At 43.6% G+C, this 24112-nt stretch overlaps 1 protein-coding gene across 11 annotated transcripts in view; it reads right to left on the bottom strand.

The window, feature by feature from the left end:
- The window catches only part of LOC306994530 (nuclear factor 1 B-type-like), a 114800-nt gene that overhangs the window by 14429 nt on the left and 76259 nt on the right, over positions 1-24112 (bottom strand). For 7 of the 11 annotated variants that reach the window (XM_079605092.1, XM_079605084.1, XM_079605085.1 and 4 more), the window contains exons 5-10: positions 20324-20444; positions 19818-19930; positions 15945-16079; positions 8635-8819; positions 4710-4848; positions 4064-4146 (exon numbers count right to left, since the gene is read on the bottom strand). In XM_079605092.1, coding sequence (XP_079461218.1) covers positions 4064-4146; positions 4710-4848; positions 8635-8819; positions 15945-16079; positions 19818-19930; positions 20324-20444 — 776 coding nt within the window. The remainder of the gene's footprint in view (positions 1-4063; positions 4147-4709; positions 4849-8634; positions 8820-15944; positions 16080-19817; positions 19931-20323; positions 20445-24112) is intronic. The other 4 variants (XM_079605087.1, XM_079605093.1, XM_079605089.1 and 1 more) reach the window with 1 other exon arrangement.

The following is a 24112-nucleotide window of genomic DNA, read 5'->3' on the forward strand; positions in this document are numbered from 1 at the left end:
CTGGTACCAGCGGATCACAGAGTTACGCTACAGCAGCGCTAGCACCTTCACAGCTGTGAGTGGTGGTTGCTTTAACATGTTTGCATTAGATAAAGCCAAAGATTGTGATCACTGGTCGAGAGAGAGAACGGAGGGAGAACAGAAATGCTGAAAGAGAAAGGGAAGAACCCCTGGGGAAAGCGGCTAATGAAATCTTCTCATCACTGGTGTTTTCACAAACAAATTACACAGGGGTATCAGTCTAGAGCAGGTGCTGTTGGATTGTGTGCACGAATGCTCATCTGTCATTCTCCCCTGTGTGTTTGTGTTTCGAGTAAGTTGTGAATGAGCTTGATTTAACAAACAGGGCCATTGTGATCATACTTTAAAGCAGGTGGGGAAATCTCTGGCCCTCAAGATCCACTTGGATGGATGGATCTCGAGGGCAAGAATTTCTCACCCCTGCTATAAGGAAATCCGTCAATAACTGGTCATCTGTTTTCTGTCTGATGCATCATATATGCTAAATATATACATATTTAGGTCTACAAATGTAATACTAACAAACTGTTAGACAAAACATTAAACTGCTACATGTATACTTTTATTATAGTATATTCATGGTTGCTAGGTTGGGAGAAAATGCATTTCAGACAATTGAACCATTTACGATACCTCTAATGCTCGACAAGGCTGCGTTTTTTTGGGTCAAAAATAGTCAAAGCATTACTATTGTAATATATATTACAATAGTAATGTTTTGACTATATATATATATATATATATATATATATATATATATATATATATATATATATATATATATATATATATAAATGTAATTTGATGGCATAAATATTTACTGCAACGTTGCTGAATAAAAATAGTAATTCCTGTAAAAAATATTTTTTACTGACCCCAATAGTGTGTACACAAAACTTTTGACAAAAAAAGTTTACAGTAATAATAGTATTTAAAGATTGACTTTAAGTGAGCATCAGACCACGTCAAACGTAATCTAAATGTACTGTAAAGACACTTAAATGAGCATGAATAATAAAATAATAAAAGCCAATGACTGATAAAGTACGGATATGGATTGTGAATATCTAACCCTTATGTTGATCGGTCAGTTGGTCACAGTTAACGTCCGAAGCAGATATTCTCAAAATGGCAAAATAATAGTCTATAACTAACTCAGAGTAATTATTGTGTTCATTTAATTTGGTATCCTCAATTTGTGCTATGCATTTATCAGCATTATTCTGGCTATCGACAGGCCTGCTTTCTAGATAACAGAAAGTCAGCCTTTGAAACACCAATGCAGATGACCACTAAAGCTTTCTTTTACTGTTCCAATAAACACACGTCCACGGCTCTATGCGACACTGTCCGTACCCCAGATGAATTGTCTCTATGGCTTATCACAGGAAACTGTCCATTACTCTAATGACTGCCATCCCAAAGCTGCCACTTCAGAGTCTAAGCACCATATCATACAATGTATGCGTGCTGCGACAACAGACTACAAGCATATTATCTGAAGGACCTGGGGCCACAAATCACAAGCAGCTACGTCTCAACATCTTACATAGGGGTTATAAGCATACAGATGGTTCTTGTAAATGGAATAAGCTCAAACAGTTGCTATGGGACCAATAGGAGGAGTGATTATGTATGTATGGACACACCCGCTTGATTTACTGACTCCAGTAAACGGAGGCTAAAGACACAGCATGAATGCTTATGTAATGGAGTCATTATAGCGAGGGTGTGTTTGAGCCTATACAGAGACCCTCTCGATGCTAGGAGGCATTAAGGAACAGAGAGAGAAAGAAAGCGTCCCGCTGAGCGTCTGGAGCTTTCTCAGTTTCCAGACGGCCTGGCTGAGCTGAAGGCAGCACCCTGCCCCACAGCATGCTGGGAAAGGAGCGCTACGGGTCTGTAAGGTGACGCCACGGCGACGGCTGTAATCCATACGCCCCACGCGTCACACCGCATGCCCTGACAAAAGCTCAGCAGGGGAGCACAGGTGTCAATACATCTCATAATATCCTATGATAAATCACTCAGAATAAAGGCTGGTGTGTACGGAAGACATTATTTACCCAGAGAAAGCGCCAGCTCAATGGCCGCAGGTTAATTCGGGTCAGGACTGGCTATACAATTCTCACTTCTGAAGACAAACAAAAGCCCCGGCTCATATAAACATGATAGATGGTTGATATATCATCCTGTCTACATCTGATCCCTCTCCCTGTTAAGTGAACTACAGCTAAAACAAAAGGCATTAAGCCGTATGAGACACTACAGCAGCTGCGGTGCCTACATGCGATACCTGCTAAAAGATATTATAATCGCTCATTCATCCAGCTCACACACTGAATCGCTGTTATCAATATCGGTCCTTTCATTATATCCAGTTACACAATCTATCCGTTCGTTCAACTTCTGCATCTTAGTAAAATAATTCTCCATGAAGAAATCCGCCCCATGTTTTTAAAATAAGTCCTGCAGCGCTGTTCCTGTTGGTGAGCTGTACATTTCTTGGCCCCGTCCAAGTATGCAAAACCAGAGAGTAATAAAAGCGAGGCTTGCCATTACTGTAACTCGGGAGCAGGGCAAGAGAAAACCACTAATTATGATGTCGCCGCGTGCAGATGAATTCAATTAGAGGGTGGAAAATACTGGCCTCAGACCAGCCCTTTCATGCTGCAGAGGGCCATCGCACACACGCACTCGACTATTACTCTTTATACAATACTGAGTGTTTTGCCAAAAATGATCATTTCACTAAATATATTCTAAGCCGAGCCTGACATAAACCAATATCGCTCACGTTAAGTACTGCATTTAGTCATATATCATTTTGTCCATCTGAAGACAATGCTAGCTTTTGTTGCACAGTAGTTTTAACACTAAGACAAGATAGATTTTATGTTGGAATTGGTCTCAAGGGATGTGATAGCAATAATAAAAAAAAAAGTCCAACAAACATCCCCTGCTGTGTATAATTTTATAAATTACTTTTTAACATGAACAAACCAAATGGTAGAAAAACGTATTTAAATTGGACAGTCTGAAACTACTTGATTTCAAAAAGTATAAGCATTATGTACTTATGTCTGTCTAAATTCTACAGTGGCCCCAACAAGTATTTTGACACTTAAAGCACACTTAAAATGTAGGACTATCACTGTGTTAAGTAATAAAACATCAAACTTAGAGGCTTATATTTTAAAGAAAGATGTTTGGAAAAAAGAGAATGTTTAAACAGCAGAATGTTTAAACCGTTTAAAAAAGTGAATTGTGTTTGAACACTTGCTGGTTGTCAAATGTTAATCGGATGTCCATAGCTAATGTGAGGATATACACCTGGGGTCACTCTGCTAGGACACCTATGTGTAATCACGCTGAAACAATTTGGTTAACTTTAAAAATATGAAAAAAGTCAAGTGAGTTCTGAAAAAATGTCTAGCGTCATTTGTTGGTTTGATATTGTGCAAAGATATTTATACACAATATGGCTTAGCTGTCCACCTAACTTTTGGGGGCCACTGTATTTATTTGCAGGGTACTTAACAGAAAATACCTTGGTTTAGTCTTAGCTTATTTATAAAAATGTGGACTCTATGTATGAATTTATGGAAACCAACGGATTATTCATAAAAGTGACATTCACCCGCACTTGCAAAAACCATAAACCTCTAAACGTGACCGTGGTTATAGAGCAAGTGGAAAGATGTGCTCAATAATTGTGAGTAACCGAGGAAAGCTTGCCAGGAATGTCAATGGCATTAAACGCTTTACAAATATAATATCCTACACAGTGTCTTAGAATACGTCACTTGTGCCCAATAGGTGCATTCAATTAACAAATGCTGACACAAAACAAATATCAAGAGTTCCCTCCTCATTTTGTCTCAACAGCCCTGTATCTTCACGGGACCACAACAGTCCCTACATTTCATGACCAGATTATTTGATGTGCTACCTGACAGCTCTGATACCTGTTGGGAATATAGAACAGCTGGATGGGGATTTGAGAGAGAACAGAAAAAAAAGAGGCTGGGTCATATCTCACCTGTTGCTGGTGAAGAAAGGCTGGGTCTCTGGAGCTCAGTCCCACAAAACGGTTGGCAGTGGGGGTGCCTGGAGCCGAATAACCTAAATATACATTACATATATATTAATACAGCTGGTGTAATACACTATACTGTTCTAAAGTTTGGGCTCAGTAGAGGTTTTTTACTATTAATTAATTAATTAATACTGTTATTCATCAAGGACACACGTTTAGTTGATCAAAAGTGACAGTAAAGACATTTATGATGTTAAAGATTTCTATTTCAAAAGAATGCACAAATGAACAAAAAGTCTATTTTTGAACTTTCTATTTATCAAAGAATTCTGAGAAAAAAGATTTCACCGTTTCCACAAAAATTTCAACTGTTTTCAACTGTGATAATAATAACAAATGTTTCTTAAGGACCATATCAGCATATTAGAATGATTTCTGAAAGATCATTTGACACGGAAGACTGGCGTAAAGGCTGCTGACCCCCAAAAAAATAAAAAATAAAATATATATATATATATTACAATAGAAGACAGATTTTTGTAATAAAATTGTAATATAATTTCACAATATTACTGATTTTACTGTATTTTTTGGACCAAATTAGATGCAGCCTTGTGACAGTGGTAGTGTAGAGATGGGAGTAACTCACCCTCTGAGGATGTGGTGATTGGCTTGGTGTCAGCCATCGAGAGAGAAACTGGTCTGACCGTGCCGTGGTGGGGCGAGGGGGCCAGTACTGGCGTGAAGTGACCGGGCACTTTCCCCAGTACCTGACCACTGCTGTTCGGCTGTGGCATTCAGAGAAAAAAAGTAGTCTGTTAGCATATCAGGCCACATTGTTACATGTTTTTTTTTTTATGAAGCTACAGTAATGATCATGGTCATTTATTTTTGTTGTCTCTGATTATGGGCAGATTAACACATCTTTTGACGTTCTCCCATCTTCTTCTGGCATTGGCGCTAGACAGCTGAGTGTGCACTTTTCATGGCTTAGTTGATACAAAAACCAGAAAAAGAGGGGGTTGAGGGAACACAGGATTCAGACGCAGACACAGAGCGAGCGTCTACCTCCTTCTACTCTGTACTGCAGGAGACAGACTTGACTGAATTCACATAGCGGGGCCCTAAGTTCAAAACTCAAACAGGCCTTTATGAAAGAGAATGGTGTCCATGGGGTTCCCCAATGTGAATAGAATGTTTAATTAGGGTGTAATATAATCTGCGTTAAAGCAAGCATAAAAACATCCTGGCTCCCATCCACCCGATTATATGCCCCATGTTATTTGCAGAGCGATCTCCCCTCACCAAGCTCCAGACCCCGGCAACGGCAAATATTTACGACCTTTATCGTTCCCTGCGGTTTCTCCCAAGTAACAGTTCCAGCGTGCTATGCCTCGTCCAGTCTATGAGCCCTTTGTTTACTGTTTGAGCGGCGGGGATATAAAACTCTGTCATATTGAGACCTCGCTTCAATCACACTGAAAAAGAAGAAATCCCTCAGACAATCAGCGCTGTGTTTCCCAACGTATCAAATCACAGCAGATATTTCTTACACTTTTTTAAAACAAAACTGATTTTCCCCAATCAGGTTAAAAAATGAGAGAGACTGTGTTAATGGTTATAACACAAGCAAATTAGATACTTTTACTGAATTTTAATTTGACCCATTTTAACTTTACCTCTTTTTTTGTTGTTGTTATTGACTTTCCACACTTCCGCATAGTTTAAGCAACACAAGAGAGGTATCAAATATCTTCAAGCAAAAGGGAACTGTAAGTGTTAACCAACCGCAATATAATCCAAAATAAACAGAGTTGAAATTTCCCCTTAAAGGGGTGGTTGATTATGATTTCACTTTTCTAACTTTAGTTAGTGTGTAATGTTGCTGTTTGATCATAAACAACATCTGCAAAGTTACAACGCTCAAAGTTCAAAGCAAAGGAAGATATCTGCTTTTAAAGAAATCCTTTTTTTAAGGACTACAACAAACGGCTGGTAGGGACTACATGACATTCCTCCCGGGTTAGTGACATCACCAACCCTATAATTTAAATAAACCCCGCCCCCTGAACACGATTTATATTGTCATGACAGAATATGCTAATCAATGACTAGAAGATAACTACACATAAGCTACATAAATTCACCAACTAACCATTCAGAAACACCCTGCTGCTTCTACATGTTGTCACTTCTTCTTGAGTCTCTCCAGCTTTGTCTGACTCCGGTTTGAACATAAAAGGCTAAAAGTTTTTTAACTTTTCAAAAAAAGGAAAGGACACAAGCTGTTGAAGCTCCGCCCCCTGTGCCGGGAGCAGCAGCTCATTTGCATTTAAAGGGTCAGACACAAAAACGGTGCGTTTTTGCTCACCCTCAAAAAGTGACAATTTTAACATGCTATATAAAAATATCTGTGGGGTATTTTGAGCTAAAACTCGACATACACACTCTGGGGACATTAAAGATTTATTTTACATCTTGTGAAAAGGGCATTATACCACCCCTTTAACAAAATGTTTAGAGAGCCTTGGCCTTTTTATTTTATTTTGTGGTACTAATTAAGATGAGTGGGACAGTCTGAGCTGCTTGGCAGAGATGCAGAAAGTTCTTTAAAATTCTATTCAACAAGAGCCCCATCCATCACCTGCTAAGGAGGAGGAGTCGAAACATCCAAGTCCTTCAATTAACAGGAATGAGGTAAAGCTTGTGTTTTACATGTTTTATATATATAACAATGAAGACATAATGGCCTATATTCAATTATATGATATAACAATAAATACAATAAATATTATTATAATTATAATAATATTAAAATTATTATTATTATAATATTTTCTCTTAATTCATACTTTAGGGAATCTCAAGTAGTTTTCATGGAGTTGGAGACACATTGGGCCCTATTTTGACGATCTGAAACGCAAGTGTCAAAGTGCAAAGCGCAAGTAACTTTGTGGGTGGATCCCGGCGCTGTTGCTATTTTCCCGGCGGATAAACGACTCTTGCGCCCGACGCAAATCTAAAAGGGGTTGGTCTGAAGTAGCTTCATTATTCATAGGTGTGGTTTGGGCGTAACGTGAAATAAACCAATCAGAGCGTCCTCTCACATTCCCTTTAAGAGCAGACGCGCTTGTTCCACGGCGGATTGCTATTATAACGGCAGATTTGCCTGCGCACGCAGGAGCGATTCACAGCCGAGGAAACCGACGTTCTCGTCAGGGCCGTAAAACACAGAGAAGTGACATTGGGGATGATGGGAGAAACCCACCCAAATTAGGTTAAACAGGCGTATAATTTGGGTAGTAAATGTGTAGCCTAATCTAGATTTTTTTTTTTTTTTTATCTAGATAGATCTTTTTCACATCTTCACGGACACAACAATGATTTCCCTCGTGTGTTAATATTTTTCCTTGTAATAATGTATGATTTGCAAAAATGAAAACTGCTGCATCTGTTTATATTAGAGAATCAAAGTGGATGCGGGTTAACATTATGGCAAGCACGCGCCCTTAAAATACTACATCACTAACGCGCAACGCGCCACTGTCTTTAGACTGTTTTTTCCCTGGTCAGTTGCGCAATTGCTTTCTAAAACTGGAAAATAGCACCATTGAAGTTTTGCGCCGGAACACGCCTCCTCTTTGCGCTGAACCGCCCCCGCGAGCGCAAGTTCATTTCCTAATTTACCGACGTGCGTCTGTGGAGGGAAAAGTCCGCTGTGCGCGGGTGCAGAATAGGAATGATACATGCGTCGGTGTTCAAAGTCAATTGCGCTGGGTGCAAGATAGGGCCCATTGAGTGCATGTGTGTTAGTGCTAATGTGCAGTGGCTGCCATGGTTAGAGTGTTTATTGACTTGCTTTTGTTGTTGCGTTTTTTCCTCTCTCTCTTTTCATTCCCCTTCGCTTCATTTACGCCGCTGCTGGTAAACAGTCGCCACAGCGATGGAGAGGCCGTCGTTTGGCTTCACGCTCGGCTCTGAGCTGATATAGACAAGGCGCCGACAGAGAAAACCACTAATGATTTTGTGTTCGTTAGCTAAACTGGGTCAATTACCGTGCTGAAACAATGTGGCCTGTTAATCAAACTTGAGTCCGATGCACTGGGAACAACCAAAGACACCAAGACAGACAGGCAGCGAGAGGTAGAGGCAGAAAAAGAAGAAAACTGCGCTAAAGCACCTTTGTGTTTACAGCATGTGCTCTTACAATGAGGGTCTCATTAGTTTTAGGGGGTAGAACGCCTTTAGCTCACGGTATGGTTAACATATGTGACAACATGATGATTGTGATTGGAGGATTTACGGTACATGTGATGCATGTTATTTCAAGTATTTTATAAATGTGAATCTGTTCTTGCGCGTCTCAGGAAAGGGAATATTTCAACTGAGACGTTAAACCAACACCCTATTTTAACAGCTGGCATCTATTATGTATTGTGGACAATGCACACACAGTCATGAGATTTAAAGGCTCTGTTCTAGTACAGATAAACTGTACTAATTATGTATGATTGCATTAGGGTCTGGGTTAATGCGCGTGTACGTTAGTCTTTGTGCGTGTACTCCATACATACCTGGCTGCTCTGTGGGCTGGACGGGTCGTAAGACTGCATGTAGTTCTTGAGGGAGTCGGGTGGGTTGAGGTGCGGCGGGTAGCGGATGGCGCCATGAGAGATGTAGGGCGACGGGGCTGGGGGATGGATGGCAGGGGCGGAAAACTGCAGCGGAGAATGCGGAGGTGGACTCCTAGTGGAAATTACTGCACAGACAGAGAAAACAACTACTTTACTAATAGATTTTAATTTGAAAACATGTAATCTCAATGAAAGATTTTCTCATGGGTCATTATCAAGAAGCCATTCTACACATTTACATAAAACCTACATGAACATAGCATTTTAAACATTTTTAAGTGTTCATGTCGGAAATTAATATATTTAAGGGCTGAAAGAGCATGAATATCACCCATAAAGTCATGTCTACCAGTGAGGAATTTGGAATTTTGTTTAAGCCCTGACTTTCCCGGAGTCGTGTCATTTGGTATTTGTAATAATAATGTTTGTAATGTTGATGAAGAACATCAATAAATCTCTGTGGCAATTACAGTGGTACTGATGATAATCGTGATCATCACTCCAACATAGTAGGTGGTGATATCGCACCGTAACACTGGTTCCCTTTCGTAGTCACTTCGAGTTACGTCGAAATGACGACGAATGGGGTTCGCTTAGAAGCCTATCCTCTTCGAATATTAATAAAACGAGCCAATGGCAAGCAAATGCCATGGGTCTGCTGAATTTGCATAGCGTAACTCCGCCCCACAGTGTGGGTATATAAGGAAGTGAGCCGGCAACATGCAGATATGTTTTCGCTTTCGGAGCCAAGTTTATCCTTCACTCCACAAGCCATCCTGAGTATCATCTCTATTCCTCTTCGAGACGAGCTTCCCTCCAGGTGTTGGTGTGACAGCGAGTTCCAGCGAGTGCACATTCCCTGCGATCTGAGCAGTGATCTGCCAGTGTGTGTGTGTTCTCTCCCTGGTCGCTTCAGCATCTGCGGGGATTTCTCCTTCTCTCTAAAAGAGCAAAGCGCGTGGCACGTCTTTTTAAAGATGCATCGCCCGTGCCCTTCTGGTTGTGGTCACTGGCTGTCTGATTTAGATGGGCACAATCGCTGTTTTGCGTGTTTGGGCTTAGAGCACGCCAAAGCAGCGCTTGTGGATGACTCATGTTTTCATTGCGGAAACATGACCATCGCGACACTACGGTCGAGACTCAGTGATCTCGAAAGAGTGAGAGTCCCCTCATCCACACCCCGATCTACCCCCTCTAGTAATAGAGCTGGTACTTCGGCTGGTGGCCAGGGTGACCTGAGGGTGACGGTGTGGCAACAACAACCGACGATTCGTCCTCGGGCCACATCCCCCTCTCAAGTGCCGCAACCCGCGAGCCGACCAGATGATGCGCTCGATCAGTCCCGGCCAACGGTCGGCGGCGGACCGAGTGCGCCGTCTGGCGCTCCTAATGACGATGCTATGTCGATCACAGCATCACAAGGTGGGCAGGAGTCCTCGGGAGATGAGGGATCGGCTGTGCTGCCGCCTCCGGGCGCGTCAGCATTGCCCGATCCTGATCCCGAGCTGACGGCCATGCTTTCCCGGGCAGCCGCGAGCATCGGGTTAGAGTGCAATCCGCCACCCTGCCCCGAGCGCTCGCGTCTGGACGATTGGTTTTTGGGCGCGGCCGCCGATTCACGTCGGCGTCCAACCCCAATGCCTTTCTTCCCGGATGTGCATGAGGAGGTCTCGAGGTCCTGGAAGGCACCCTTGTCTTCCCGTGATCGCTCGGCGACCTCCTCCGCCTTTCCTCCTCTCGATCAGGCGGCTGTTTACGGGTACACTGGGGTGCCTATGGTTGAACGCTCTGTTGCGATGCAACTGTGTCCACAGAGTGCTTCTTCCCGTGGTGATCCTAAGCACCCCTCCAAGGCCTGTAGGTTTTCGTCGACCCTGGTGGCGAAGACCTATAGAGCTGCGGGGCAGGCAGCCGCCTCATTGCATGCCATGGCCACTCTGCAGGTCTACCAGGCCCAGATGCTCAGGGACATGCACGAGGGGAGGACTGACCCAGGGCTCTTCAATGAGCTGCGTGCCGCCACTGACCTCGCTCTCCGGGCGACGAAAGTGACCGCACGCTCCCTGGGCCAGGTGATGTCCACTAGTGTGGTCCAGGAGAGACACCTCTGGCTCAACCTGGCCGATATGAGGGACGCTGAGCGGACTCGTCTGCTTGACGCCCCCATATCCCAGGCTGGCCTCTTCGGCGGAGCGGTTGAAGATTTTGCCCAACAGTTTTCAACCGCCCAGAAGCAGACTGAGGCTATTCGTCATATTCTGCCCCGACGGCCCGCTGCTGCCTCCACCCAGCCGTCGGTTCAGACGCCTCAGCCTGCTCGCCGCCGAGGGCGCCCTCCCGCGGCTCCCGCCCCTCCCGCACGGCCCCAGCAGCAGCCTTCACCCGGGCCGCGTCGTGGAGGACGCCGCAGGCAGGCGCCCCAGCCCTCTCCAGCCCCGCGCCCCGCTAAACGCCAGGCCAAGCGGCGCTCCTGAGACGGGCTGCTCAGAGATGGCCATCAGTTCTTCTCAGGAGATGGTAGCAGGACCACTCCTTCCCCCGGTGGAGGGCCGGGGGAGAATCCTTTGTTCTCCACTCCCCGCTGCTCACCCACGGGTGGGCAGCACCCTAATGTGGTTAAAGAAAGAACTGATATCCCCATCTCTGAGCCCCCAGAAGGGAATGACAGTGCGCGCCGCCCACGGGCCCCGCCGCTCTCATCCCCTTCTGTCGCCAGACCCCTGCCAGAGCACGCCCCCGTGGAACGCTGGTCCTTCCCTGGCTCCCTCTGGCAGGACGCGGCTAATGACCGTGCCCCCACACCGGGCCGCTATGCCACCCACGTCCGGGCCGGTCATTCCGCTTCGCTGCACCCCCGCGGGGACGTCTGTCGTCCGCATGACCCCGCTAGCACAGTCCTTGGGAGCCTGGTTAGAGCTTCCCAACCTGTCCCGCTGGCTCGCGCGGACCATCAGGCTCGGCTATGCGATTCAGTTCGCGCGGTCTCCTCCCCGCTTCAGGGGAGTCCGCTTCACTATGGTCGGTGGCAATGCCCCTGTCATGAGAGCGGAGGTCGCCACCCTGCTGGCGAAGGGTGCGATCGAGACTGTCCCTCCAGCCGCAATGAGGTCCGGCTTCTACAGCCCCTACTTCATTGTCCCCAAGAAAACCGGTGGGTTACGACCAATCCTGGATCTGCGCGTCTTGAACCGTTCCCTTCACAGGCTTCCGTTCAAGATGCTCACGGCCAAGCGCATTTTCGAATGTGTGCAGCCACAGGATTGGTTTGCAGCGATCGACCTGAAGGACGCCTACTTTCATGTCTCCATTCTTCCTCGACACAGGCCGTTTCTACGGTTTGCTTTCGAGGGGCAGGCATACCAGTACGCGGTCCTCCCATTCGGGCTGGCCCTGTCTCCTCGCGTCTTCACGAAGGTCGTCGAGGCAGCCCTTGTGCCGCTACGGCAACACGGGGTTCGCATCCTGAATTATCTCGACGACTGGCTAATCCTAGCTCACTCTCGGGACCAGGTTTGCGAACACAGGGACCTAGTGCTCCGGCACCTAGTCCGTCTGGGCCTTCGGGTCAACTGGGAGAAGAGCAAACTTTGCCCCGTGCAGAGGATCTCTTTTCTCGGTATGGAAATCGACTCGGTCGCCATGTGCGCGCAGCTTACGAGCGAGCGCGCGCAGTCACTGCTGACTTGCCTGAGACAAATCCAGAGCAAGAGTGCGGTTCCACTGAAACTTTTTCAGAGGCTCCTGGGGCATATGGCATCTGCAGCCGCGGTAACGCCGCTCGGATTGCTTCATATGAGACCGCTTCAGCACTGGCTTCACGATCGAGTCCCGAGGTGGGCATGGCACCAGGGCAAGCTCCGAGTTCCAGTTACTCCGACCTGCCGTCAGACCTTCTCCCCGTGGACGAACCTCAGCTTTCTACGGGCCGGAGTGCCCTTAGAACGAGTTTCCAGGCATGTTGTTGTGTCAACGGATGCCTCCTCCACGGGCTGGGGTGCCATGTGCAATGGACATGCTGCCGCGGGCTCCTGGACAGGACCCCACCGCCTATGGCATGTCAATTGCCTCGAGTTGCTGGCAGTACGTCTCGCTCTGCACCGCTTCCGGGCGCTGCTCAAGAACCAGCACGTACTAGTCCGATCAGACAATACCGCGACAGTAGCGTACATCAACCGACAAGGTGGTCTACGCTCCCGCCGTATGTCGCAACTCGCCCGCCACCTCCTCTTATGGAGTCAGAAGCATCTGAGGTCGCTTCGAGCCATTTATATTCCGGGAGACCTGAACTGTGCAGCCTACGAGCTCTCACGGCTTCAGCCTCTTCCTGGAGAATGGAGACTCCATCCCCAGGCGGTCCAGCTGATTTGGGATCAGTTCGGGGACGCACAGGTAGACCTGTTTGCCTCCCACGACTCGTCCCACTGCGCCCAGTTTTACTCCCTGACCGAGGGCACGCTCGGCACGGACGCTCTGGCGCACAGCTGGCCCCGGGGCCTCCGCAAGTATGCGTTTCCCCCAGTGAGCCTTCTTGCACAGACCCTGTGCAAGATCAGGGAGGACGAGGAGCAGGTCATATTGGTTGCGCCGCACTGGCCCACCCGAACCTGGTTCTCCGAACTTGTACTCCTCGCGACAGCACCTCCCTGGCCAATTCCTCTGAGGAAGGACCTCCTTTCTCAGGGACGGGGCACCCTTTGGCACCCTCGTCCCGATCTCTGGAACCTCCACGTGTGGCTCCTGGACGGGACGAGGCAGGTTTGAGTACCCTACCACCAGCGGTGGTGGCTACCATCACTTCCGCTAGAGCGTCGTCCACTAGACATGCCTACGCGTTGAAGTGGAACCTCTTCGTCTCTTGGTGCTCTTCTCACTCAGAAGACCCCAGATCATGCCCGATCAGTGTCGTGCTTTCCTTCCTGCAGGATGGGTTGGAGCGAAGGCTGTCTCCCTCCACCCTGAAAGTATATGTTGCCGCTATCGCCGCACATCACGACGCAGTTGATGGTAAGTCCGTGGGAAAGCACGACCTGGTCATCAGGTTCCTGAGAGGAGCGAGGAGACTACAGCCTCCTCGCCCTCCTCTCGTTCCCTCTTGGGACCTCTCAGTGGTACTAACTGCCCTGCAGAGTGCTCCCTTTGAGCCTCTGCAATCAGTGGAGCTTAAGTTCCTGTCAATTAAGACAGCGCTCCTGGTTGCTCTGGCCTCCATCAAGAGGGTAGGGGACCTGCACGCATTTTCTGTAGACGAAGCGTGCCTGGAATTCGGGCCGGCCTTTTCTCACGTGATCCTGAGACCCCGGCCTGGATATGTGCCCAAGGTTCCCACCACTCCCTTCCGGGACCAGGTGGTGAACCTGCAAGCGCTGCCCCTGGAGGAGGCAGACCCAGCCTTGGCATTGCTCTGTCCAGTACGCGCCCTCCGTGCTTACGTAGACAGAACGCAATGTTTCAGGACCTCAGACCAGCTCTTTGTCTGTTATGGTGGGAAGCTGAAGGGAAGGGCTCTCTCCAAGCAAAGGTTGTCTCACTGGATAGTGGACGCCATTGCTTTGGCTTACCAGCAGCAAGGTCGACCGTGCCCCCTTGGTGTGACGGCCCACTCCACCCGGAGTGTGGCCTCCTCTTGGGCTCTAGCGCATGGCGCCTCGCTAACAGACATCTGCAGAGCTGCAGGCTGGGCGACACCCAACACATTCGCCAGATTCTACAATCTCCGAGTGGAGCCAGTGTCCTCCCGAGTACTCGCTTCAACCAGCCGGTGCTAGGACCCGCTCAGGTGTCTTCGCTTGCTCGCCATTCCACTCCACGGACTGGATACGTGCGATATTCTCCTCAGGTGAGCCTGATAAGCCCTGAGTTCCTCCAGCGCTGTTGACGTCAACGCCAGAGTTATGCCTCCGGCAGCTTTCGCGTTGGCTAGGTGCCACCATGTGCATGGTTCCCCCGCTGGGCGACCCCCACGTGTGTATTTCCACTGTAAGCCTCCTTCGAGCATGTGTCTTTCCCTTGGCAAGCCAGTCTGCCACCCCTGGGGTTGAAATACTCCACCCTACGGGCTGGACACCCCAGTGTTCTCCGTATGCTCCCCCCTCCGGGTCATATGTGTTTTCTTAAGTCCCCCCCCCCTTCGGGCGGGCACTGATTGCATATTCCACTGTGATATGCTTCCCAGTGTACCTTGGTATTCCTGTGTTAAGTAGGAGTCCTTCGTCCGTGCTAGTCTCACGACAGGGAGCTCAGACTTACGCAGGGCACTGGAAGACAGCCGAGGTGGCGTGATTGGACTGGGAACCCCATTCGTCGTCATTTCGACGTAACTCGAAGTGACTACGAAAGGGAACGTCTCGGTTACGGATGTAACCCTCGTTCCCTGAGTAGGGAACGGAGACGTTACGTCTTCCTGCCACTTCCGCTGTACCGCTGGAACAGCCTGAGTTCAGCTTGGCTCCTTCAGCGAAGAAACATATCTGCATGTTGCCGGCTCACTTCCTTATATACCCACACTGTGGGGCGGAGTTACGCTATGCAAATTCAGCAGACCCATGGCATTTGCTTGCCATTGGCTCGTTTTATTAATATTCGAAGAGGATAGGCTTCTAAGCGAACCCCATTCGTCGTCATTTCGACGTAACGTCTCCGTTCCCTACTCAGGGAACGAGGGTTACATCCGTAACCGAGACGTTGTTGTAATACAATTAAAAAAAGAAGATGAAGCAGTGCGTAGCTACTACTGCCGCACAAAATCATATGGAGGAGATGACAGATGTACATACAGACAGCGATACACTCGTGCCTGAAAAAATTTAGCTCGCAAGTGTGGGAGTTTTGTGGATTCCTTAAACACGGGCTGTTAGACAGCCCAGTCTGAAGGAAGTGCATATCATCAGTTAGTTAATTGTAAATATGGTCTCTGTCTCTGCCTTGTATTTTGAGTGTGATTATTTTCTTTTCTTTTTTGACCTAGTAGCAGTACAAAAATAATAAAAACATCAATTACTATACACACCTAATGCACATGCTTGTATTCTACTAGGCCTACAATTATTTTGGGAGGAAATGAAACAGAAAGAAATTGCCCATTTAAGTTTAAGATCAAAATAAAAAAATACAACAATCGAACTCATACAGTAAGTAGAACATTTTGAGGAGTGCTTTAAGACAGCATTATCGTTCAACATGTTCAGTGTTTGTTAGAAGGTTTGCTTGAATAAGGGAAGGATTGTGAGAAGTATTTTTTAGAAAAGTAGTACCACTATGGCCAACGGTGGTCAGTCCTGGGTGGTGGTGCTGGGAGAAGGTACTGAGTCGAGGTGAAGAGTCCTGTGGAGATGTGGGGCTGAATAATGTCTTTTCTGGCTTCTTCATGCTGGGAGAGGACATGTCTGCTGAAGAAAAAAAAAATAGACAGGGGATGTCAGATATAAACTTGCACCAAGATCTTTCTCAAAGTATTAATGTAAGAAATCAAAATCTGGGATGAACAGAACTTAAGCATAAAAAAAAAAAATCAACTTAAAGAAAAAAAAAAAAGTCTTAATTGACTAGGCGACTAAATCTTCGCCAAAATTACGGAACTGAGCATCCCAAAAAATTGTCACCAAACATAAGAACACATTCTTTTGACATTTTCATGTTTTGTAATGCTGTTTTCATTCCACGTCCCCTCTCTTTAATGCAATGCAGTGTATCATCTATCTTGTTTGATTGTTTAAGAAAAAGATTAACTTCATATCTACTTCCAAGAGACAAAAAAAAAAGTCTCTTCATCAGCAGACATGGAGGAGACAGTGCTTGGCCTGCATGTCTATGGCGCTCCTCCCTGACAATCATAGATGAGGTGAGAAAACAGAAAAGAAAGGGAGGCAGACGCAATGAATAATGAAATAAGGAAAAGTGAGGGAGGTGGAAGAAAAGAGAACCGCTAGCTAATGACATATCTGCAAACACTTCTCATGATGTGTGTTCTGTCTTGAGATTGTGTGTTTAGATATGCACAGATGCTTTAGATGAAGGAGTCAATCACGACTACGTCTCTGTATATTTAACTTCATAAATGCTGCACCTCTCTCTCTCTCTCTGGCAGGAAAAAGGTAAATGATCTTGACTCAAATAGCACAAAGGCATTGGAATGTAGGGGGATTCCATGTGTCCGTGTGTCCTATTTAGGGTCCCAGATTGCCACTACTGACAATTGAGAAAATGTTGCTGCCAAAGATTTCCTAACCATACAAAGTTATTTCGCAGTATTTATTTATCTATTTAATTGCATTTTAAAATATTTAAATGATTTTATATATAAAAAAAATAAAAAAAATATATATAATGAACTATATAAATGGGTATTGTAATAGTTTTCTAGACAGAATCTACAGATAAACCTTGCAGTAACAGCACTTTAACAGAGCCAAGCTTTATACAGTTTGGTTTGAAACGTGAATAATTTTTCTTCAAAATATTTTTTACTGCATTTTCCTGTTTCAACATGTCCGAATTTAGCATATGGCTTTCGAATAATATTTTGTCATCACACCTGTTGCAACAGAACATTTTAAAAAAGGAAGAAAAAAAGCTGTTAGAAGGCAGGGTTGTGCTCCCTCAGGAATATCCATATGTGTTTGAGGAAAGAGGGAAGGAAGGAAGAATAGAATGAAGGTGGGTGGGATATAGAGAGAAAGAAGGTGACAGGAGGAGAATTTGCGCAGTTTTTTTTTTTTTTTTTTTTTTTAAGTGCATGTTTTGTTTGTATGCGTGACCAGGGAATGACTACACACATCTGAAGAACACAGATTGGGAAAACTGATATATTCATTTTTTTTTCAAGCATACCAGAGAAAAAGGAATATACAATGACATTGTCTTTTCACAAAGTTGATTTGATATGAAATTAGAAAGGTGTGTGTGTGTGTGTGTGTGTGTGTGTGTGTGTGTGTGTGTGTGTGTGTGTGTGTGTGTGTGTGTGTGTGTGTGTGTGTGTGCACATAGGCTTTGGCTGAGACAGTTTCCTTTTGTGAAGGCCTCATATGGCTTTAATATTCATGCTTCGCTCCTTCTGATATGGCTTTTACAAAACAAACCACTTTCTCATGAGCTCTATTCTACCCCATCCCCTTCTTCACTCCTCCCTCCATCTTTCACAACAGCTCATCAGCAGAAAGGGGGGGGGGAAGTAATAATAAATTAAATCGACCAGAAAATCATCCAAATTAAGATAATTTTTGGTCACCATTTTAGCAGAGTAAATCCTTAAATAGACACAGACTTGAGGCTATAATTTTGTATCACATTATTTGTTTCCAAAATAATCAAACTAATTCACCTATTAAATTGACAGTCCTAACACAGGTAACAAAAACAAGTGCAAGACAAGAAAATAAGACATAACATTTCAATGTAGTAGTGTAATGTGTCCTGCTGTCTGGGAAATTAGTATGGAAGTTGAATTAACTACAATTAAATACTTTTTTGTTGTTGTTGAAATAGCTGAGTGTTGTATTTTTTAGTTCTCAAATTCTCCCTCTTCCTCTTACATTGGCCACCTGTTGGTCGTCAAGGGACAAGTTCAAACAGACGCTGTCACACCTGCCCGTTTCTCTGTCTGTCTCTAACACGCACGCACTGTACAAAAACAATCTCTCTTGACTAGATGCTAAAATCTAAATTTTTCACAGGGAAAGTTTTTTTTTATCTATTAAAACTAAAATCTTTTAGCTAAGATCTAAACTGAATGTTACAGAACTGGGTGACATTCATGTGAGCGAATGAGTAACAAGGGTAACTAATGGTGCAAACTCATTGTTAGAACAGGAGATCTCTCCTTTCATTGCTTGCCACACCCCCCTCCCCCTTCCATCCCATCTGGGTATGGTGTCTGAACTCAAAGGTCACAACCCTGCTCTGACCTTTGACACACCCATTTTAGAGATCAGGTCAAGTTCAATAGTTGGCACACGCCAGACAAATCCCCCTTTCTGAAGGAAGAAACATGCCTAATCAAATATCAATGCAGACAGGAAACCAGGCTAGTCTGATCTACATCTGACAGATTTGTTTTAACACACACAATAGTTTTTTTTTTTTTTTTGTTAAAATTAAGAAAATTATTTTGGGGATTTTGTCAAAACAAAAGTTTGTAAAATGTGTTTAAAGTAGGCTACTATGGGATTTCTTTGATGTTGTTAATAGTGCAGAAATGAATCATTACGGTAATCATTTTATATCGACAATATTATATATTCCATATCATTTAGGCTTAAATTGGGTTAAAACCAGTCCTTTAAATGTAGCCATTAAACTACAAAAGAATGAAACATTTTGCACACACAAAACTCTTTCTTTATAGTTATGTTAAACTGCAGCACACTAGAAAGTAGCGCAAAGCAAATCCTTCACCAAAACCTACAATTTCTGGACACATCAGGCTCAGTTAATGCAAAAAGTTGAGATTACATTCTATTTATTCATTGTGTGCCTGTACAATAAAATACAGGCCCTAATTTGCAATTGCGTTAGGCTTCCATACATAAAAAGAGCAAAATAAATAAATAAATAAACTCCAGTGAGCAGTCCCACTCACTGTAAGTGAAATTTTATACCACTGAAATGTTCAATGGTCATAATTTCAGAAACTCATTATTGTTGCAGAAGTGTTAGAAGGACAGCCGAGGTTATGAGAATGCCACAGGCTGATGCTGACTGATGCGTTTTGTTCAGTTTTGCATGAAGACTGGAGTTCACAAAGTGCTGCAAGAATGAAGACCAGTTTATCAACATCACACTTTACTGAGAACTGAAGAAAGGGGAAAATCACACAGAAAAGATTTTCACACAGAAGAGAGAGAGAGAGAGAGAGAGAGAGAGAGAGAGAGAGAGGAGAGAGAGAGAGAGAGAGAGAGAGAGAGAGAGAGAGAGAGAGAGAGAGAGAGAGAGAGAGAGAGAGAGAGAGAGAGAGAGAGAGAGAGAGAGAGAGAGAGAGAGAGAGAGAGAGAGAGAGAGAGAGAGAGAGAGAGAGAGAGAGAGAGAGAGAGATGAATAGCTCTTAGTAGTGCTTAAATGGAGGAAATGAGCTTAATGCTCACATGATAATGAAATGAGAGCAAGTCTTGGCTATGAACAGTCTCTCTCACCTTGGTCTCTCTCATGCCAGGGTCTGCTGGCCGGTGAACTGGGGGATGGGTAGAAGTCTGGCCCTGTGGGACTAGTCTCCATACTGTCCTCTTGGATCGTCTTAGGCCGCTTACTGCAGAGGACAGAAGAACGTGCATTAATCTGACTTCTGACTACACCAATCTGTGCTGTATCATTGAAAATCATTTTTTTTTTTAAATTGAATAAAGGGCATAAGGGATATTTTAATTAACTTTGACCCAAACTAACTCTAATGTTACATATTGTGGGGTAAAATGTGACTAATACATTTAAACATAGACAAAACAACTGTTTTAATTTAGCTTTAGTTTTTTTCTTCAAATATGGGTTCATTTTTTATAAAACAATTCTATTAAAAAAAAATTTTTTTGTTGTGTTTGTTTAGCTGATCTTTTGCGAAGCTGATCTTACACTGAAGACAACAAACAGGTTTAATAATTTATGTGTTTGTATGCATGGGTGGTGTTTGAACATGCATGCTAACCTGCCAGGAGGAGATGAGAGGGACCGGTGTAAACTCACTCCTGAGTTCAGGTCTTGATAATATGGCTGACTTGGCATGTCAGCCATAGGGAAGTTCACTCCTGAACCCTGTGTGATGGGAGCTGGTGAGATGTGAAAGAGAGAGAAAAGACAGTGGTTAGGGATAGGTAGAAATGTCGAGTAACTAGCATCATTTAGGCATAAAGAGTCAATCAACTAAATCACTTTTAACACACTCTTCCTGGCTCTCAGTTAGAAGCTGTTATTCAGGGCAGAATTTGCATGAAGGCAAACCCAAACATGTAGCTGTAACTCAATCTAAGAGCGAACAGCCGTAGGGGCTGTAACAGTATGAAGTGTGTCAGAGATATCATATCTACAGAGAAACCACAAGAGCCAGAGCACCGTTCAGCGGTCTAACCTCTGTCACTAGCCTCTTTGTTTACATACAATAGCATGACAAAGCTATAGTTTGGTCTTTCATGAACAGATAGCTCTATACCCACTATTCCTAAAAAATACATACCTTTCATAATATGCTGGTGATTTATAAGCTGGCTAATGTAAACTGTAGCACTTAAACACATCTTTCATTGGCAGAATCTGTGTTTATTAAGGTAGTGGTTTTGGTTTCAAGGGAGCACATGTGCTGATAAAATATGTATATCATGTTATAAGCTATAAATTGTTCGGAATACAAATATTTGCCAAATGCAAAAAGTTATTTAAAAATGTAAATGTTACATGTTATATTACATTACATTATTAATTATATTATGTACGTTTAGAAATGCTGTGTACTTGTGATATTATTTTCTATCATTAATCATAGTGTGTGTGTACTGGTTTGACCTATATTACTTAAGGATAAATTAGGATGAATATCCTCATAATGTAGTGTGTATTCAATGTAGGTCTCTACCCTTACATTATGAGGATATTTTTATTAAAAATGTAAAAAAAAATCTGTAAGGATTATGTTTAGGGGTGGTTATGGGGATAGAAAATACCATTAGCTCACCATAAAAACCACTAGTCCTGTATACAGTTCTGATAAGGATTGGTGTACAAACAATGGGGTGTTGTGTAACATATGTATATAAAACAAAAAACACATGGCTAAAAAGTATTCTTACTAAATTAATATGCAAGGCTTGTGTTATAGTGTTAACATTTTTATTTGTATTTTTTTTTAAATCACTCTTTTGCAATAGTTTAAGGAGATTTAGCAGAGTGTGTGTTTTCATGTATGACATGATATGACCTGAGGGTCTGAGGTGAAGGAAACACACGCAAAATTACTGTCAGTCTCTGCTGGCACTGAGCCCAAGACCTGCTGCCGCCACATGAATGCAGGTGAGCAGGTATGACATTTGTTCTGGTACTTAATATGAGCACCCACAACAATATAAACAGTATTCACTATAACCTCATCTGAACTGCATTACAGAACAACACAATGCCTATTCAATTATACATTTAAAACCTTAAGTGTGCAATAAACTGTCAGTTTGTTCAGGAAGTTGACAGACCGCCCATTGTTCTGCTGTTTTTTTGGTACATGCCGTTTCCTGCAGGTAAGTCATATATGGCTGTAGTGCTTTTAATGTTTGAATGCCTTTCCAAAGATCATAGGATCATAGAGGCCACAATGATGGCAGTGTGTGTGTGTGTGTGTGTGTGTGTGTGTGTGTGTGTGTGTGTGTGTGTGTGTGTGTGTGTGTGTGTGTGTGTGTGTGTGTGTGTGTGTGTGTGTGTGTGTGTGTGTGTGTGTGTGTGTGTGTGTGTGTGTGTGTGTGTGTGTTGGGGGGGGGGAACGACGACGACAGATCGCAAGCGTTGTGTTACATTTAGGTGTGACATGGATCAGTTACAGCGTCACCAAGTGCATCATAGACCCTTAGGGTGAATATGAGCGTCTTTGTGTGTGAGTGTGTGTGTGTGTGTGTTTAGGCCCTGATAAACCCTTTGGCAATTAGTACAAATCTTGCCCGAGGGCAAAATTGTCCTCAGCTATCAAAGAGAGATTATTTTTTGGAACATCTGTCATCATCTCTGATGAGAACAGGCATGTCTACACATAAACTGCTGTATGGCTTGTGCACCAAAACTTGTGAACAGACACACAAGACCCACTAGACTGGATTTTCCACAGATGTTCTGGGCAAGTCCCTCCCTTGCTAAATCAGGAATGCCTCAGCATAAAGCACGCTGGTTGTGTTGCTCTGTCTGTTTACTCAGCTATACTTGTGGGTTGAAGCTGTCGCAAGAAGTTAGAAAAAATTCCCTTAGGAGACAACCTCCCTAAATTAATCTGTAGATTATATATAAAATTATATAAATATAATCATAACATTCATATAAACATTCAGTTTTTTTCCCTCTAAATTAATAGTTAGTACTATATTTATACTAGTGTAAAAACAAAAGTCCATTGTGTCCTTATTTAGCTAGATAAATGTGTGTTTAAAAGTTTAGCTATACTTTGAGACCCACATTTCTTAAAATGTCCCAACACATTTAATGAAACTTCTCAAAAAATCTACTTGCCAGGACATATGAAGTGGTTCAAACTATTTGAAGGTCATGTTTACATTAAATCTACTGATTTCAACAGATTTATCTGATGAGTAGGTTCAGGGGCAGATCTACCGAGGTGGCATGGGATGGCAACTGGCATCCTAAGAAAAAGCATTGTCACCCCATCTGGCACCCAGTATAAAATATAAGTGCAAGCAATTTCCTGCACTGCTTTTCAGCAGCACAGCGGCATTTGATGACATAAAAAAAAAAAAAAAAAAGATAGTGTACCACAAAATAATGGGAAGAAAACAAATTTTTCTATAAACTGTCCCTGTGGGTTGCACACACATGCAATATTCCCTGTGTAGTCAGCTTAATTAAAAATTACTCTTATGAATCAGTTTTTAGTGAGTCAAAAACACACATCGCAACCAGTGTAGCCAAGTTTACAAACAAATAGACTGTTTATCCATTTGTTCTTGAATCTGATAATTGATGCTTCTTGGCTAACAGGTTTTCTGAGAAATCTAATCTCGTCCGCATATGATGTGAACGAATTATTTGAATGCCCGTGTCACTTTCATCATGCATATAGACCTTTTTGCCATCTGACAATAAAATAAAATAAAATCAATAAGAAGATGGAATCTGGAATCATGGAAACTGATAGCAGAGTTGGGTAAGAATCTAATCGTAATTAACTAGATTGAAAAGTTTAAAAGACAAATATTATATATTGGCTTGTCTTGTTTTAAAATTAGATAGATGATCTGAGTGTTCAGCAACAAAGTGTTTCCGTTGTTTCATAGCATCCGCATACAGACAATTCTGTTGAAGTCCTCTAATAACAGACACTCAAACAGTATTTGCAAAACTGATCCAGTCTTAGTGTTTTGATATTTGGGCATTTCCTTCTAATGTTAGCAAATTCAAAAGTTACGCTTTTATTTTTATTGAATTTTATTTATTTTTAGACAAAATAGATGATTACGCAGTTTCACATATTCATGAACGTGTATGTCAGGCCATAAATCCTCAATAACTATGCTTTGATATTTGCTTTGGTGTTGCTACCCCTAATAGTGCTCATGTCACCCTATAAATATTTTTTCTAGATCCTTCCAGAGTAGGTTTATGTGTTTGGAGTATCTTTACCTGTATAAAATATAAATCCATGTACTTGTTTAAAGAGTAACTGTCATCAAAATTGAACCTAGCCTCTTTTTGTTAATCTACCCGAGTCAAACATTCGTGTAAAAGCATAATT

Source organism: Phoxinus phoxinus (assembly GCF_949152265.1).
Source record: "Phoxinus phoxinus genome assembly, chromosome: 2".
Lineage (NCBI taxonomy): Eukaryota > Metazoa > Chordata > Actinopteri > Cypriniformes > Leuciscidae > Phoxinus > Phoxinus phoxinus.